At 39.8% G+C, this 18,631-nt stretch overlaps 1 protein-coding gene across 2 annotated transcripts in view; it reads left to right on the top strand.

Annotated features, from left to right (window-relative positions):
* Positions 1-1,028: 1,028 nt before the first annotated feature.
* The window catches only part of PIK3C3 (phosphatidylinositol 3-kinase catalytic subunit type 3), a 72,946-nt gene continuing 55,343 nt past the window's right edge, over positions 1,029-18,631 (top strand). The window contains exons 1-8 of one of the 2 annotated variants that reach the window (XM_065860406.2): positions 1,029-1,181; positions 3,288-3,476; positions 3,993-4,136; positions 6,473-6,602; positions 8,646-8,732; positions 10,723-10,818; positions 17,277-17,348; positions 18,444-18,548. In XM_065860406.2, the coding sequence (XP_065716478.1) occupies positions 1,114-1,181; positions 3,288-3,476; positions 3,993-4,136; positions 6,473-6,602; positions 8,646-8,732; positions 10,723-10,818; positions 17,277-17,348; positions 18,444-18,548 (891 nt within the window). In that variant the 5' untranslated portion in view covers positions 1,029-1,113. Of the gene's footprint in view, positions 1,182-1,603; positions 1,746-3,287; positions 3,477-3,992; positions 4,137-6,472; positions 6,603-8,645; positions 8,733-10,722; positions 10,819-17,276; positions 17,349-18,443; positions 18,549-18,631 lie in introns of those variants that run through there. The other variant, XM_071801717.1, reaches the window with a different exon arrangement.

Consider the following 18,631-nt stretch of genomic DNA (forward strand, 5'->3'; position numbering starts at 1 on the left):
CTTTTCTGCAGAGCAGAGAGTCTCAGCTGTAGGAGATGCTGTGAAATCCTGGTGCTGCTGAGCTTCCTGCTGGGAAACAGAGCTGGAGTGGACAACAGGGTAACCATGAGTCAGCAACGTGTCCTTGTGGCCAAGAGGCCAACAGTACCTGGGGTGCATTAGGAGAAGTGTGACCAGCAGGACAAGGAAGGTTGTTCCTCCCCCTCTGCTCTGCCCTGGTGAGGCCACATCTGGAGTTCAGGGTCAAGTTCCAGGCTTCCCAGTTTAAGAAAGATGAGGAATTACTGGAGGGAATCTAGTGGAGGGCTACGAAGATGAAGAGGGGTCTAGAACATCTTTTTCAGGAGGTAAGGCTGAGAGATCCGAGTCTGTTCAGTCTGGAGAAGATCTCATCAATGCTGATAAATATCTGCAGGGTGGGTGTCAAAAGGATGGACCAGACTCTGTTCAGTGGTGCCCAACAACAGGATGAGGGGCAACGGGCACAGACTGAAGCACAGGAAGTTCCATCTGAATATGAGAAGAAACTTCTTTACTTTGAAGGTGCCAGAGCCTGGAACAGGCTGCCCAGAGAGGTTGTGGGGTCTCCTTCTCTGGAGACATTCAAAACCCACGTGGACACGATCCTGTGTGATCTGCTCTGGGTGAACCCGCTTTAGCAACTGGGTTGGACTAGCTGATCTCCAGATGTCCCTTCCAACCCTAACCATTCTGTGATTCTCCCAGTTAGAACCCTGAAACCTAAAAGCGCATCACTCTGCTGGCAGCTACGGCGCAGCCCAGCCCTCTGCACCCCCCCGCAGCCATACGGCACGGAGCTAGCGCAGCCGCCATCTCGCCGCCCCTCGCATGGGCGCCGCCATCTTGCGTGCCGTACGGACAGCAACCCCATCTGGCTCCGCCCACTCTTCTGACTCAGGCTGGCGGCCATCTTAGTGAAGGGCCATTACAGCTGGAGACGGCGGCGTCTCCGCTCCATCCTCCTTTAAGCAAGATGGCGGCGGCGGCGCATGCTCGGAGCGAGGCGGCGGCGGGGCCCAAGGGGAGGGGGCGGTCGCTGCTCATGCCCGCCGGGTGTTGTGGCGGAAGGCTCGGCACGGACCGGCGGCAACCATGGGCGAGACCGAGAAGCTTTACTATGTTTACAGCTGCGATCTGGACATCAACGTGCAGCTGAAGATGTAAGTGAGCTGGGATGGCCGGGGAGGTGTGCGGAGCGGCGCGGACCCTCCCGGCTCGGTGGAGGCCGGAGCTGCGCTGGGTCCCAAAGCCCGGCTGCCCCGCGGGAGTGCGGATATCGGGCGGCGCCGGCTCCATCTCCCCTCACCAACACCGGAAGGTCTGGATGTCGGCGCCGCCCGTTTGCCGCGGCGCTGCCGGGCGAAGGCAGCGCGGCCCCATCCCTGTCCCAGGGGCCGCGGTGGCAGCAGGGCCGCGATTTTGGCTCTAAACTCCGTACAGACGGTCACGCGCTTGTGTCCCGTGGTGCACGGCGGTGCTTTTAGGCAAAGATTGATGCTAAAGACTCTTGATAACCTTTCGCCTGCAGGTGTCACGGGTCGAGAACCCGGCGAGTTGTGAGGGACCCACAAGAATCATCCAGTCCAACTCCTGTCCCTGCACAGGACAACCCCACAGTTCACACCATGTGTCTGAGGACGTTGCCAGTCTCTTCTTGAACACTGTCAGGCTTGGGGCTGTGACACTTCCCTGGGGAGCCTGTTCCAGTGCTCCAGAACCTCTGGGTGAAGAACCTTTTCCTAATGTCCAACCTAAACCTCCCCTGGCACATCTTCCTGCCATTCTCTCAGGTTCTGTCACTGGTCACAGAGAAGAGATCAGCCCCTACCCCTTCTCCTCCCCTTGTGAGGAAGCTGTAACCCTCATTTTCCTCCAGGCTGAACAAACCAAGTGACTTTAGCTGCTCCTCATACGACTTCCTCTCCAAACCCTTCACCAACTTCGTAGCCTTTTTCCTCCTTGTTTGCATGCTCCTTTGAAAGCAAGGTGTTCTTAGCCGGAGTGTTTGTTGTAGGAAGGTCCAGGTGCTCCAACACGTATATTCCTAACTGGGTATATGCAGGCACCCTTGTTGGAGATGGTATTGTCGCACTCTGATGTATTTGCTGGTTCATTTTTTAATTTTTTGAGATTTTTCTGCATCACAGCAGTTGAATGTTTGCATTTGTGCAGAAGTGGGGTAGCTGTCTTTAAAATCTAGTATACCTAATGTTGCTACTTTAAGGTGTATTGCACTTTTTTTTAAAACTAACTTGGAAAAGTTTGTTTGGGGCTTGTTTAGCTTATGAATGAAAGATGATATCCGAAGTCAGATGCATGTGCCCTCTTTGCTAATTCATCCTGCCTAATGGAAAATATAACTAAGATTTTTTTGTGCATCAAAGCATATTGCGGCCTGGAATGTGCTAGGCTACTTTCTTGCAAGAAACTTGTTCACCTATTCTGAAGTATTTTTGTGGTACTTAAAGAATTTTGTTTGGTGGAAGATCAATCTTGCATGTTTTCCCATCACTACCACAATTCCTTTTATGTTTTCACATGTGCATCCACAGTCAGATATATAATATGCATGATTGTTTTCATGTTAGTGTAGCTGAGGCCTGAGAAATTCTATCAATTTACTCTGACAATATCTTGCTGTAAATTTTCGCAGGGCTTTAATCAAGTTTGGTTTGAACAGCCTACTTAGTTGACCTTTGATTTGTTGTTGATTTGAGAGATGACTGGACTGGCATCCAAAGCTAGTAATATGTTTCACATTTCAAACAGCTTAAAAATAAGCCTTTTTGCATGTGTTTTTTTGCTTTGTGGGTTGTGTTTGTTGTTTGTCTGTTTTTCCCCACCCCCAAATAGTATTTGGAGCACATGTATATTGATAGTTGTTCTTTTCAATAATAAGAGCAGCATCTCTCATCTCATTGTTGCCCTGCTTAGGATACCTCATTTGATGCTGTCTGAAAATCTACAGGTTATACTAGAAGAAGTTATGTCAATTGAAAAGACAAACAAGTAATTCTTCCCTCCACTGCTCTTCCCTGCGACCCTCTTAAATAAAATTCTGTATTTGTTCATCACTTCACATCCTGAGTTCCTCTCCAATATTTGGATTTTGCTGCTGGCTAGTAATGCAAAGTGATGATAGTCTCAGTACTGGGTAATCTAAATATAGGACATGGAAATAGAACAGGATTTTTACTGTGGATAGAGTCATTTTTTGTTTATTTATTTTATTTATTTTCCCACCTTCCTTTCTGCCCTCCCCCCAGAGGAAGTCTGGAAGGGAAAAGAGAACAGAAGAGTTACAAAGCTCTCTTAGAAGATCCGATGCTGAAGTTCTCAGGACTGTATCAAGAAACGTGCTCTGACCTGTATGTAACTTGTCAGGTGTTTGCAGAAGGGAAACCTCTTGCTCTTCCAGTTAGAACTTCCTACAAAGCTTTTAGCACTAGATGGAAGTAAGTGACCGCCTTTTATTTCATATTCCTATTAGTTCCTAGAGCATCAATTACATAAATGTATCAGAATATTTTTATTTGCATCAGAAAGATGTGTTTTCTGTTGTCTTTTCCAAATAACTTATGTCTCTTCAAGTCTCTGTATGTTTATTAAGTGTTGCCCTGATAGCACAAAACCAACTTTTTTGGGTAATGGGTAAGAAATAAAATTATTACTTGTGTGACTGGACTCACTACTTAAATAAATTCTAGGACCTGGATTAGCACATTTTTGTGCTGTTCACTGGACAGACTGATCTTTGGTACTTGGTCATTAAGCTACAGTATTTTCCTTTGGTCTCTAGCCTTTCAATTATGCACAAGACAAGTATTTGAATGGTTAAAGCCCACAAGAAAATAGTCTGTCTGCCATTAGAAGTTCATATTCTAACTAGAATCTGAATTGAGTTGAATAAACTAATACAGAATAACTTGAATTCCAGATCTTTATGACTAATAAAATGTATTTCTCTGCAGTTGGAATGAATGGCTGAAGTTGCCTGTGAAGTATCCAGACTTGCCTCGCAATGCACAAGTAGCTCTGACCATCTGGGATGTATATGGACCTGGTAAAGCAGTTCCTGTGGGAGGAACAACAGTCTCGCTCTTTGGGAAATATGGGTATACTGCTTTTTCTTCTGTCATACAGGTTTGAAGCTGGCTTGTGAATAGTAAGGTAGCAGTGGTTTCGAAAAGTTTTTTTATGGTTTGGGTTTTTTTTTAATTTTTTTTTTTTTTAAACCAGATTAACAGTTTCACGTTTGATTTACTCTATTTCTTCGTAAGTGTAATGTCAAACATTTTACAGTGTTGCCAAAAAAAAAAAGTCTTCTCTTTTATAACGCCAAAATTTAGTTGTTTTTTTTTTTCTCAAGCTGTAAGCTGGATTTTAAGGTAGCAAATACTGAGATCACTTTGTGTTTATATTTTTGTGATGCTTGAATGCCAATACTCATTACTTAAGATAATTGATTTAATTGGCTTGCAATTCGGCTGTTAATGTGGTATTATTTATAAGGATTAAAGTGTAACTCAGTAAACCGTGAATTTTCAAAATTAATCATCTGTGATCTAATAGAGGGTGGGTTTGGTAAATTTGTGAATGGTAACACCAAGATGGGAAAAATTACAAGTGTGCTGGAAGATGACAATACATCAAAAAGATCTTGGCTAAGTGCAAAGGGGACTGAAAAAAACCATAAGATGCAGTTTAAGGAAAAGTATGAGGTGCTGGTACTTTTTGTAACTGATTGTAGTCAAATATGGAATGGGGAGCAGCAGCCGAGGAAAACAGAGTAAAAGATGCGGATTTTGCAGTGAACCTTAAGTTTTGCACAATTCAGCATTCTGATGAAGTTCTGAAATCACAGAATCACAGAATAGTTAGAGTTGGAAAGGACATCTGGAGTCCAACCCGCTTGCTAAAGCAGTTTCACCAGATGAATATGTACAGGGCTCCAGACCCCTAGTCATCTGATCTCCACATGAAATGTGCAAGCAACATGGAATATATGAACAGTCTACAACTATATGCATCAGGGAAAATGTTACATTCTCCTTTTCCATACGTGTCCACTTGACTGGGATATGTTCAGTTCTGTTTAAGTGATTTTAAGCAAGCTGCTGACCACTGATTCTAAGGGAGTCCATGTCCTGACCGTCTAGCAAATAGGTGTGATGGAGGAGGAGTAAAGACTGGTGAGGCTGGAGAAACAACTATAGGAGCACATTTCTATTATGTAAGTAGCATTGGAAAATAGGGAGAAAGAGCCTTTTTTTGGTCTTGCCAGTGGATAAGAAGTGATTATGCTAAACTGAAATTCAGGTAAAGTTAAGGTTAGCATTAGGAAAGCTGTTCTAGTGATACTTGAATGCAGAAAATGATTGTAGAGATAGGTTGTATCTCTGTCAGTGAAGATACTGTTTTGACAAAAACAGTGACATGGTTTTAGGGCAGAACATGGAACTGGATCAATTGCACTGTTCTTCAAAGACTCCTCATAGGTTTTAAAGCATTACAGAATTCTTAAGGTATAGTTTATAAACAAAATCTACTTTTCCTTCCAGCATGTGGGGCCTGGGGAAAGTCAATGGACAGAAAGATGCAAATAATATCAAAATTTTGTATTTACTTGTAAATGGAAACCCTTGTAGTGGTATTCTACAAAGTGATGTGTAGATTCAAGGTTAAAATATTTCCAGTTCTAATTACCCAAAGTTGTTAAAGTTAAGTGATCACCTCTTATTGGCAAAACAAATGCACTTGATTTCTTGGGGCATCTTTCAGAGGTGGATCAGCAGAAGTATGCAAGGGTTGCAGGGTTTTGCAGAGGAAAGGTGTGGTCAGTTACCCTTCAAAGTTTTGTTCACTGCGCAGTTTCAATTACCAGTTCAATTTCAAGCATAGATGGAGAAAATGGTGTGCTGAGGGTTGGTGGTTTGTTTTTGTTTTGTTTTGTTTTGTTTTCCTTTTTCAGCTGGCAGCTCAAAAGGCAGCTTTTTATTAGTTGACCTTCAAGTGAAACTTAGGTAGCTTTTTAGTTGATTTTTTTTTCAGACTGTCAGACCTAAAGTCAGTATTATAATTTGCAAGTCAAGAGGAATACTTTCTGCTTCATTACAAATAATAAAAATATGAAGGTCAAGCTGTGTCCTCAGTTTGCATTCGTACCACCTCACTGACTTTGGGAATTACCCATTTTTCTTCCACTTGCCAAATAAGTTATCTCAGACTTACTCATTTTTGTTTAAACTCCGTGTACCAATAAAAATGAAGGCCATAAAGGGCACAAGGTGCAAGGTGCTTTTGCAGCTCAGTTAAATTATGCATGGCAGCATATTTTTCTATGTTTGGCAAAGGAAGCTCCTTCGTTTTCTTACAGCTGCTGCTGTACTTTAATTCCTGACGGCTGTGTTATTTTGAATTTACTGAAGCAGTTCTGCATTTTTCCCTGCAGTATGTTTCGTCAAGGAATGCACGATTTGAAAGTCTGGCCCAACGTAGAAGCTGATGGTTCGGAACCCACCAAAACTCCTGGGAGAACCAGCAGCACAGTCTCTGAAGATCAAATGAGCCGCTTGGCAAAGGTGATGGAATAGCAAGTAACCTTTAAGATGTATGTGAAAAGCTTTCACTTTTACTGGAGGGGAATGAAGACAGGCTTCTCATGTTATTTTCTCATGTGAAAGCTGTCTTTGTTTGATTGTTTAGATGTTTCACGGGATTTTTATGAATGAGTAAACTAAATCATACTCATTTGCTTCTGAAGTATTTTTAAAAGAAGACGTTTAAATACCTTTTAATATATATAGCATTCTGTTGTTAAAACATCCTAATTCTTTGTAAAGAATGAAAATCTGAATGTTCCTTGAAGATGCTCAAAGCTAAAATTCCATCAAGTTGGGCAAGGGGTGCTTCTACCAGTAACTTGTGAGGACAGTCTAGTTTCTTTCAATAGCTGTCCTTTAGATGTAACACTGATGTAGTGTTCAAATGTGTATGACATTAGAAAGAATTTGAGTAGAACTTCAAAAGTTGACCAATATTAGTGTTTTCTTCTCCCGGCTTGATGACAACGTATTTTTGCAATCAAACCTGCTTCTGGATTTGATCAGTAAATGTTAGTTTTTGAAGTGTTTTACTAGCTGATCTCTCTTTCTTCAGATAAGCTTAGCCCAAGGTTGCCGAATGACTCGACCCACTTACTTAGTGTACTTTCTTCTTAATCTTGAACTCCTAGCTTTCGTCCTCACCTTGTTCCAGTGAAAGATAGGTCCAGTGCCGTAAATATGTCCATTTTCTCATCTAGAGATTTATCACAGCCATAAAAGAACTTTCATTTAGAGTCTCTCTTTTATTAGTCTAGTTCACCTTGAATTTATAACGAAAACTCATTAAAGCTTTCTGCCAGTGGTGCTGCCCCATTTCTTGATCATAGTAGTGCAGCCTAAGGGAGCTATGTAGACAGAGACTAAGTATCAAGTCTTTGTATCTGTAGTGATGAGCTACTGAAAGTCTAGTGCAAGTATCTGACAAAATGTGCAGTCTGGACAACTCCCAGCATGTAGCAAATCTTAAGTCTTCTATATGTTTTTTTCATAGTAACCTCATCTCCTTGGAGGAAACACATTGTTGCTACATATTGTGCATTCTCCTGCATACAATATGTTTCGTTCATATGACATCCTGGTACTCTTTGCATATTGCCTATGCCCTAGCCACCGGCTGGGCAAGAAATAGTAGGTGGTGTAATTGTATGGCCTGTTCAAATTCAAATGCTCATGGATGGGCTGGTTGACCACAGAACAAAGTTGATTGAGTAGTTGTAACCTTTCCCCTAATAGGAATAGTTTTGCCGGTCTCTTCACTAGCTGTTTTCTAGACAGATACTGATTTATTTGAAACATGAAAGGACCTGATGTCTTCTAGTCCTTTCACATCTCTTCTTGCATACTGCAAGAATTAATGATTTTTTTGAGGAGCGCCTGTAGTTTAATTGGAACTGAAAATATGATAATTGTTCATATTTGTATGCTGATTTTTTTTCAAAAATATTGTGTGTCAACGCATCTGAAGCTACAGGTAGTATGGCTTATAGGTTACTTCTGCTCTTCTACTGTTAGGTAGTCCTTTAAACAACTCAACTTCTTACTATTACTACAGCAACATGTAGATATAGGAGTAAAACTTGAACTACTTTTCAGATGACTAAAATGAAAGGGAAAACAAGCTCTCTATGACTCGCTGTAAGTCTTCAGCTGACCTTTTGTGATGTGTATGTCCCAATCAGAAAACTTGGTTAGATAAAGCTAACAAGGGCAGAATTATTAAATTTGGATAGTGTTTGAAGTATCTTTTGTTGGGCTTTTTAAGTTTTACTATATGAAATTTAGTAACATAAAAATTGAAATAGCTTTGTCATGTGACTTTTCTTGAAAAACAGGTTCCTGTTTTAATGTGTTAAAAATACAAAGGTATGGTATAGCTTAGCTGTGTGTACCATGCAAACAGTTTTTTCCAGTTTCTTTTTTTTCTCCATGATTTTGTGTTAGCATCTCTTTTAAATTGTAATTCTGATATTATTTTTATTGCTCTGAGCAATTTAAATGGTATTGTGTTTTTTCATGCAGCTCACCAAGTCTCATCGACAAGGTCACATGGTAAAAGTGGACTGGCTGGACAGACTGACCTTTAGAGAAATAGAAATGATCAATGAGGTAGGTCATCTGCCTGCTTAGGATATTAAGTGTAGACACTTGTGCTGTTTTTCTTCAACTGCCAGTGTATAGATAAAAGGAAAAGTAATTCTTTACGTTTCCAAAGTTGATTTCACTTTGCCAGTAGTGAGAATCAGAATGGCTTGGGTTGGAAGGAGCCTTTAAAGGTCATCTAGTCCAACCCCTGCCGTGAGCAGGGACGTCTTCACCAGATCAGGTTGCTCAGAGCGTGTGCAACCTGGCCTTGAATGTTTTCAGGGATGGGGCATCTACCACCTCTCTGGGAGACCTGTTCCAGTGTTTTGCCACCCTCATCGTAAAAAAATTTCTTATTTCTAGCCTGAATCTCCCATCTTTCAGTTTAATAACATCACCTCTTGTCCTATTGCAATAGGCCCTGCTCAAAAGTTTGTCCCCATCTTTCTCGCAGGCCCCTTTTAAGTACAGAACGGCCGCAATAAGGTCTCCCCAAAGCCTTCTCTTCTCCAGCTGAACACCCCAACTCTCTCAGCCTGTCCTCCCAGCAGAGCTGTTCCAGCCTTGGATTGTTCCTGTGGTTCCTCTGGCCCCTCTCCAGCAGGTCCATGTGTGACCTATGCTGAGGACCCAGAGCTGGACCAGCACTGCAGGGAGGTCTCACCAGAGTGAAGCAGAGGGGCAGAATCACCTCCCTCCACCTGCTGCCCATGCTCCTGGTGATGTAGCACAAGGTACGATTGGCCTTCTGGACTGCAAGTGCACACTGCTGCCTTGTGTCCAATCTTTCATCCACCAGTTTCAAGTAAACTTCATCACAGAAAACAGAATTTATTAGGAATTTGGAATAGCTTGAAACAATTGCTGTTTAGTATAACTTACTTAAGTTTAGTATAACTTACTTATAGTGTGATGGGAACCTTTTTTGGACATGCAGTCTGTTCTTTGGTTTTACACCTGTTCAGCGTTGTTGGTTTTTATTTTGGATCCTGAGGAAATGCACTTGTAAGGTTTGAATGAATATTTTGAAAAAAAAGTAGTTAAATACCTGAATGAGGTGTTAACCCTCATCGAGCAAAATCACTCCACAAACTGTTAACTGATTATACTCATCTTGCACAACAAACTCCATTGCTTCTGACTTTGCTCTCTGAGATTTTTGTTATCTTCTTTATAATTAGACCCTGGAAATCAGATTATTTTTGAACTTGAAATTTGTGTTTTTATAAACCCTTATGTGGGTTTGGTTTGTTGTCTTTTTTTTTTTAAGGACTCAACCTATTCCTTTTTTTAAGTAAAAATACAGAAAACTAAAAATGATTGATTCCTAGCACTGTGCCTTAAGCACAGAGGCACTTTACCTGTGCTGGAGAGTCAACCAATTATTAATGCATTTAAATGAACTTGAGTTGCTCGTTATTAAAGGGAATGCTGCTTTTTTTTATTAAATGCATGTTCCTGGTGATGGTTATGTATAACTTCTTTCTTGTTTCCTACATAGATTTTAAAATTCTAAGTACTTTTTTTAGGTAAAGCATTTAAAAGACTGCATACATGATCAGTTCTTCCTTGAAATGTTTTATCTAAAATGGTGATTTTTTTTTTTTGTTGTTTTCGTGTCTTCTGTTTTTTGACTCTGAGATGCATAATTGTATGTAATGATTTTTTTTAAAAAAGGCAAACATCAAAATCCAGCTGTCATCTAGTTATTCTTCATTGCCTTTTTTCAGATCTTTAGCACATAGTTGCAACCCACTGATGAAAAGAATGATTTTATCTGTTGCATGTGGTTGTTTGTCGTGAGGGGGAGACATAAGGAAGTAAGAATGTCAGGAAGAAGGTGATATGGTCTCAAGTAGTGCTATGAAGTGATTAACTGAATAATTGCTACAACAACTGATAATCTAATTAATCAGTTACTGCACAAATGAAGTAGGGTAATTGCTGTACTGAGAATGCTGAAGATTGATGCACTTGAATATGTGATACACATCTGTGGTGGTTCTCTTCTCAGAGGGAAAAACGAAGTTCTAATTTTATGTACCTGATGATTGAATTCCGTTGCGTCAAGTGTGATGATAAAGAATATGGAATAGTTTACTACGAGAAGGTATGTGCCTTGCAGGCTTTATGATCTTCTTCAAAAAGCAACATATGCACGTAAAATGGGTAGGTTTTTCTGCTGAGGTGAAATATTCTGCTGCAGGATAGCGGCAGACAGCTGTCAGTGGCAACTGTTTATGTACATACAAATCAAATAGTACAGATGCAACAAGATTGCAGAAGTCAATAATTCGTGTAATGCAGTTCAAGATTACAGAATTTAGTAAGTGTGAGGGATTAAAAACTTTTTGATTTATGGTTCCTTCAGTCATCCAGCAGTACTTTCAGAGTAACTGGGTGTAATATGATGTCTTATATCAGGAGGATGTGTACCTATATTGATTGGTAACTTTATAAAAGGTAAGTTATTAAAACTTCACACAGGAGCTCTGCTGGTTAACATTTTATCTGAAACTAACAAATACAGAAGTTTAGTCTTTCACGATGAAAATGTTTTGGAAGTCAATTAAGTAAAAGACTTCTGGATTGGAAAGTCTTTCCTCTTTTATTTCTGTTACAAAACAGATCTCTGAAGTGGTGCCTTCAGTGATTATTTTAGGAGTTCAGATTTAATGGCATGAAGGATTAACAGTGAGTTTAACCGTGTGGCATTGAAAGGCTTTATCAGTACTTTGATTAACCTGTGTGCTGTGCAAAGACCCACTGCAATAGAAAAAGCAGTATACCTGTAATCTGGTTTCAAAAAAATTTGTCAGTGATTGACTCTTAAAATTTCAGCACATTGAGATTAATCAAGAAATTGGTTACTGGATGATGCAGCTTTATGGGAAAAACAAAAGTAGAAAAAGAGACCGGGGTCTTGTTGAGATCAGAAGCACTGATTTTAAGCAGCTTGTATTCTGAGAATTTTAAACAATCAGTAGTTCAGTCCAAAAAACATTAATGTAATAGAAAATAGATGACAGGTATTTCTATGTATGTGACTTTAGCAGTTGATATGGACAGAAGAACTGTGGTCTAACTTAAGATTCCTCAAGAAGGTTTTGAAAAATGTAGTAATAAATGTAATAAATTGCAAGAAGCGAGATTCCACAAAAAAAAATTCTGAGAAGGCACAGATCAGAATCTGTCTCAACTATATGATCTGTTGCAAGTTCAAACTTGTGGATGTTTGAACACAGAACTGTTTAAATGATATTAATCTAGCCCATTGAATTAAGGTGTTACTGAATATCTGGAACTATTAACAACAATAGTTTCAGAACTTGTAACAGAGATGCCACTTCAGAAGAAGCTCTTAAGGTTCTTTTTCAAATTACTGCAGTCATAGCGAAAATGAATGGTTGTTTTAAGAGGTTTTCTAGGACCTTGTAAGAGCCGTGTCTTGCAGGCGTGATATAAAAGTAATGCATGTGGATGTCTGCACTCTGTCCACATAGCCGGTGCAGTGGTGACCGCCTTTGAATGTGCCGGGAGGGAACGGTGGTTCCATTTGTCTCTTGGTGTCTCTTCCCACAGCCTGATGCAAATATGTGGGATGTGTTTAGGGTGATGAGTTTTTGTATTTTTTTGGTGTGTTCAGTTGGGTTTTGTGCATTTCTTTGTGTGTATGCATTTTTCTTTTTTTTTTTTTTTTTTTTAATGAATTCTGGTGATCTTGGTGAAACTGTGCCTTAGGGAGATGTCTAGGGTAGCTCTTTAGCATTTCTTTTAGTGGAATGTAGTTGACGATGGGACCTCTCCCCACCATAGCAATTCTTTTTGCCTTTGGAATAGTTTGATTCATGGTGCATCTAGACACTTCTAGAACTGGCTACTGTAGAGGACTTTACTGTTACAAAAATGCCTTGTGTTACAAATCAGAATGAAACCTACAATGTGTCAAATTCCTTCCTGAAACAAAGTACAGTTACTTCTTTGGAAATCAAACAAGTATTTTTTTCCTGAGAGAATGGCATATGAACAAAATATTGAAACATCTTACTAACTGTTAGCTTTTTACATTAGAATGTGCTATACTTTTTACAGGTGCAGTCTGAGGAGCATGGCTACTATGTGGCTTTCTGTCCTCTTGGTGCTTTTATTTTCATAGTTGAATGTGCCCTTCCTAAAAATGATTTCTCTCCCTCACCTCCAGAAACCCACCATTGTAGGTGAATTCTTCCTGATTCACACACAGTTTTCTTCTTTGTCATCATTATTGCTTTAAAGATATGCAAACTGTGGGAAAGGAGATTCGGACTTGAAGCATACAGTGTTGGGCTGAGACCAGTTGTCTAAAGTTCAACAAAGCCAAGTGCCAGGTCCTGCACTCGGGTCACAACAACCCCATGAACGCTCCAGGCTTGGGGAAGAGCGGCTGCAAAGTGCCTGTGGGAAAAGATCTGGGGGTGTCGATTGACAGTGGCTGAATATGAGCCAGCAGTGACCCTGGTGGCCAAGGTGGCTACCAGCATCCTGGCTTGGATCAGGAACAGTGTGGCCAGCAGGACCAGCGCAGTGATTGTGCCACTGTACTCGGCACTGGTGAAGCCCCACCTTGAATCCTGTGTTGATTTTTGGGCCCCTCACTACAAGAAAGGCATTGAGGTTGTGGAGCAAGTTCAGAGAAGGGCAGTGGAGCTGGTGGGGGTACTGGAGCACAAGTCTGATGAGGAGCGGTTGAGGGAACTGGGACTGTTTAGCTTTGAGAAAAGGAGGCTGAGGGGAGACCTTATCACTGAAAGCAAGTTGTAGCATGGAGGGTGTTGGTCTCTTCCCCCAAGTAGCAAGTGATAGGACAAGACCAAAGGGCCTCAAGTTGTGCCAGGGGAGGTTTAGACTGGATATTAGAAAAAAATTATTCATGGAAAGGGTTGTTGGGCATTGAAACAGGCTGCCCAAAGAAGTGATGGAGTCACCATCCCTGCAGTGGTTTAAAAGATGTACAGGTGAGATTCCTAGGGAACATGGTTTAGCGCTAGTTTTAGTTTATGGTTGGATATGATGATCTTGAGGGTCTTTTCCAATCATAAAGATTCAATGATTCTATGATATTTCTTTTAACAGATGTTTCTGAAGCATATTAGAAGTGCATAGAACAAAATGACTGAATTGGCTGTTCTTGTGATAATAAAGTAGTTGAATGGGTAATAATACATATTAAAGCTATAACTAGCTGCAGTTTGAGGGATTTGTTGTTATGAAGTAGCTTTTCAACAAGTTCTTGACCCTTTTCTGGCAGCAATAGGAAACAGTACATAAATTAGTGCCTGTGTTCTCAGTTTTGTCATGCTTTCGATGACAGTGTACAGTATATATATCCAGCATCACCAATCCAGTATAGTGAGTCTAATGAAAGTTCGTTCTGTTGTCACCTGCCTGTGACTGATAGTTGAAGTGGAGATTACTTGTCACAGTTTTCTTGATAGATTTGTTTTGAAGTGTTTACGAAGAACTAGCCTGCTAAATAGTGGCTGATAGAAATTTGAGATTCTTTGACTCAACATTCAATTACAATGAAGTCAAGTGGCAGTGGCTCTTTCCATGGTCTCTTTTAACTTAATACAGCATTCAGGACGTGAAGAGTATTAGTCTGCTAGTAATGAGAGCATTGTTTCTGATTCACTATTTAGGCAAAAATTCAGTGTGACTTTCCGAATGCAAATAATAGTAGCATGTATCATTAACTTTTTTTTTTTGTGCAGGTTTCAAGTGAAACCTTTGTTCGAATAAATAAGCTGATAGCACTGCTGCTTTGAGTTCATTAAAAAAGGCCTATAATCAGAACCTTTTTTGTGGCCTGAAGGAAGAAAATAGTAGTGTCTACAGCACTCAGTGTCCATTTACTTTTTGTGTGGGAGAAGCTGGATTGCATTGATGTTACTCAAAATGGTGTTTTAACTAAATAATAAGATAAATAGAATCTCCTTATTTACTGATGTTGTGAAACTGATTTTAAGGAAAGTATAAAGAACCTTGCTGGTTCAGAAAATTCTGCGAATTTTGTTGACTTTCTTAAATGGACTCTAATAGTTATATAAAGTCACACACACTGACCAGTGCAGTGAAATACCGCTGAAGCTTTGTGACATACCAATTTAAAGGAAGTTAATGCAGTTTAGTATAGATGTTGCTTTTGTTTCCCAGTGGCAGAACAGCAGGTCATCTCAGGTTCTGGCTGTGCTAGCAGGTAACACAGCCAAGAGGAGCTGATTTGTAGAGTGAAGGAGTTGTTGCTTAAGGCCTGGTGTCTTAGTGCTTATGCTTGAATGTACTTGTACTTGAGATTAAGTGTAATCAGGTCATGTGAGCTGGTTGTCTGTTCGCAGTTGGAGGATGTTAGAAATTTCTGAAACTTCCATGATGTTAACCAAAGTTTCTACATGGCAATCATCAGGAGAGACACTTCAAAAGCATGCACTTGAACAAATTCAGATTGTAAATTAGAACTGAGCCTCAGGCATTGGTATGATTTAGGCAGTTCATGTGGTCATGGTCACAGTGATCCATGTGACACACTCCAAGTATGACAGACAATTAGAACAGCGTGTTAATCTAATTGGAAAGCAAATTAAACAACTGACGTCCTTCATGGGCAAACTAATGCTGTTGTACTTTGTTGAGGATTTTACAAAATACTCTGTTTTGAAAATGTTGTTAACTCCTGACACAGTAACTTGTCTCATGAATGCTTGGCAAAACCTGATTTCATAGTAAGTTTTGGTTAAAGCTTAAGGCTTGGCTTTTCAGCATAATCTAACTGCATTTGAGAAGTTTAAAGGACCGTCATTATAAAATTTCTTTTGAAAGGTTAAAAAATGAAGCTTGCAATAAGTTTACAAGTAAGTCTTTTAACACTTGAAAAAATTCCCTGTCTTCTTTTTAGAGGGTATTATGAACATTTTGATAGGAGGCACTGAAAGGCTTTGTATATTTTTTTTAGTTTTGTAAGTAAGCAAATATTAAGCAATTGTGCTTTTGTCACTCTCCTCGTAGTAAGTACTGAGTTGGTAATAGCTGTTCATAGGCGTTTCGTTGTGTGGTTGGTGCTCCATTTTTACCAGCTTAAAAGATTTTTCAGACTCTTCTATTTTACAGGCTTTTTATCTGAATGTTTTCACCAAGAAAAAGATGTAGTAGTATGGGTGTTATTACTGCTACTTCCTAGAGAATCCACATGGAGTATGGATGTTATAAATGCTTCAGTAGGAACTTATACAATTGTTAGGTGCTAGTGAATTCACTCCTGTGTCAATGGTTTTTGCTTCAGCACTTCTATGTGAAGGGTCTAAATGGAGTGGAAACTTGTTTGTCACTGAGGCATTGGTAACTCTTTGTTTAAGAAAAGTCGAGTCAGACTGCAGCCTTGTTGCAGTGTTGATTAGGAGGAGAACCAATTAGGAATCAGTCTGTCATCTCTTATCATCAGATGTGTTTATTTTCAGAAGGATTTTCGCCCCCCAAAAAATTTCTTTTTTTTTTTTTTAATAATTTGAATTTGTAAAACTAGTATATAATGATCTGAAAAGTATAAAAGCAAAGCCAAAGCAGAAGGAAAAGACAAAAAAGGAGGGTGGGAGCAGAAGCAGACCTAGAGCAAGTTATCTCAGAATCTCACTTAATGAGCGAAATGTTGATATGTCAAAAAATTTTATTCTTAGCTGAAATTTACTGCAAAATAAGTGAGAACAAACTAAATACAAATACAGCATAGAATGTATTATGCTGGTGTTGTCTTGTTTTTTCTGTTTTACACTCTGTTAAATGCAATGTTCTTCTGTAGATCGTGTCAATGCTTAGTTACACTTCTAAGGGAAAAAAACAGCTGGGTTTGACTGCAAGAGGTAAACCGTTTTTGTCATGTGCTGGCAGGCACATGACACCTTCTGCTTGGTTCAAATACAGAACTTTTAGCTTCTCCTTTTCCGTATTTATGCAGCAACAGGATAGATTCCCCTAAGGAAAACTAGCATGTTCCTGTTGTACTGCTCCAGAGCAGCACAGTGTGGACTTCTATAATACAAGAGACTGTAATGCTCCATGTGGTACCTGTGATAGATAGGCACACGTATATCTTCCTAAATCCTTCTGCGTTGTACTATTAGGAGGTATTTTCTGCAACATGGTTGTTATTTCTAGGAAATGTTTTGTTTTTGCTGTAAATATGGACCCTTATTTGGTTCCTCTTTGTGCTTCTAGAGGACGCATGTAATGATGATGTCAATTTCTTCACTCACCTGTGTGCCAGTATGATAGGGAATTGCCAAGCTACACCTTCTCGGATGAACTTTCTTCTGACTTGCGACCTTGTTTATCATCTGGCAAAAATTTAACAAGAAAAATAATCCATTTCTTATATTCTGATTTCCCCTTTATGACTAGTCAGCAAGGTGCACTTGCATCATTCTTTAACTGTAGCGTAATTCACAAAACTTTACTATGACGCGTTGTTTGTTTGTTTGTTTATTTGTTTTCCCTAAAAACTTGAAATGTCTAATACGCCTTTAACTTTTTGTCATTCAGGATGGTGATGAATCATCTCCAATTCTAACAAGTTCTGAAATTGTTAAGATTCCAGATCCCCAGATGTCTGTGGTAAGCATGCTCCATGTAATGCAGTATTTGGTATTGTATTGCTGAAGTTTTCATAAATGGAGATGAAAGCTTGCCTGTATTGCTGTCTTTAATATTTAAAAATTCCATTGGAAAGATGTATTTGACCAGTTGAGAAATATCAGTGGGTTTGATTTTTGTAATTATGTTTTTCCTACTGCTGCTAGAATAATACAAGAATTGACTTAGTGCTTATGTTCATCTCCTTCTTTCCATACCTGATCTGTTTACTTCCGAGGTGTAGAAGAACAGAGAAGGGGGATTGTTGGCAAAAGAGGTCAGAGGGTGGGAATATAAGGTGAGAGGGAGTTGAAGAAATTTAGAGGAAGGTGCAGTAACTTGTGGTGACTTCATCTGTTAAAATATTTTTCTCCCTACACTTTCTTGTACGTTGTCTTTCATGTAGACAGTGCCTAAGTACAGTTCTAGAAAAGATTTCCATTATTGTGGATGCCAATTCAGTGGAACTGGTATTGGCAGCTTTGGGAACCTTAATGTAAGTGGGCTTCTACTGGCAACACCGTTTGAGCACCGTGTAATCTAACACTGCAAGAGCAAGTCTGACAATGCTGAAAACTGCCTTGGCTGCTGAAAACTCGCTTACACCGTGGCTCCTATTGTGGCTCCTACTGTTGCTAACATGGCATTAACAGTGGGAAAACTTTCTGAGAAGTTTTTCTTGCATACAAAGCTTTATATTGCAAACATCCTAAAATTATTTATGAAGCAGCTAGCACATTTGCGTGCTGTCTGAATCACAGACGTGTTGACTGAAACGCCTGCATTTTGCAGCAGTTCACCAAAAGGCAAGATAAGGTTTGTATATTGCGTGAAGTAAAAAATAAAAAGAAACACAGACCTCAAAATCCCCAACAACCCTCCACGTAAAATAGAAGGAGTTTTTGTTTTCTAAAAAGAACAGCAAAAAAAATCCAGAAGATGCTGTAGTTTTAGATGTGAATTTTAACTCTCATGCATTGTTCAAGATACTGATGAGTCTTTGCTAGATGGTTTCATTGCAGTAGTTTTCTCTGGGGTTTAGATATTTATGGATACTGACTTACCATCTGTGTTTAGGAGAACTTAGTAGAAAGCAAACATCACAAACTTGCTCGAAGTTTAAGAAGTGGACCTTCTGATCATGATCTGAAGCCTAATGCTGCTACGCGAGATCAGCTTAATGTAAGTCAGTCATATGATGGCCATATTCAATTTTATTAGGTAGATTGGTATTTATATATCATAATAATTTAAGGAAAATTAAT

This window comes from Patagioenas fasciata, chromosome Z, assembly GCF_037038585.1.
Source record: "Patagioenas fasciata isolate bPatFas1 chromosome Z, bPatFas1.hap1, whole genome shotgun sequence".
In the NCBI taxonomy this organism is placed as follows: Eukaryota; Metazoa; Chordata; class Aves; order Columbiformes; family Columbidae; genus Patagioenas; species Patagioenas fasciata.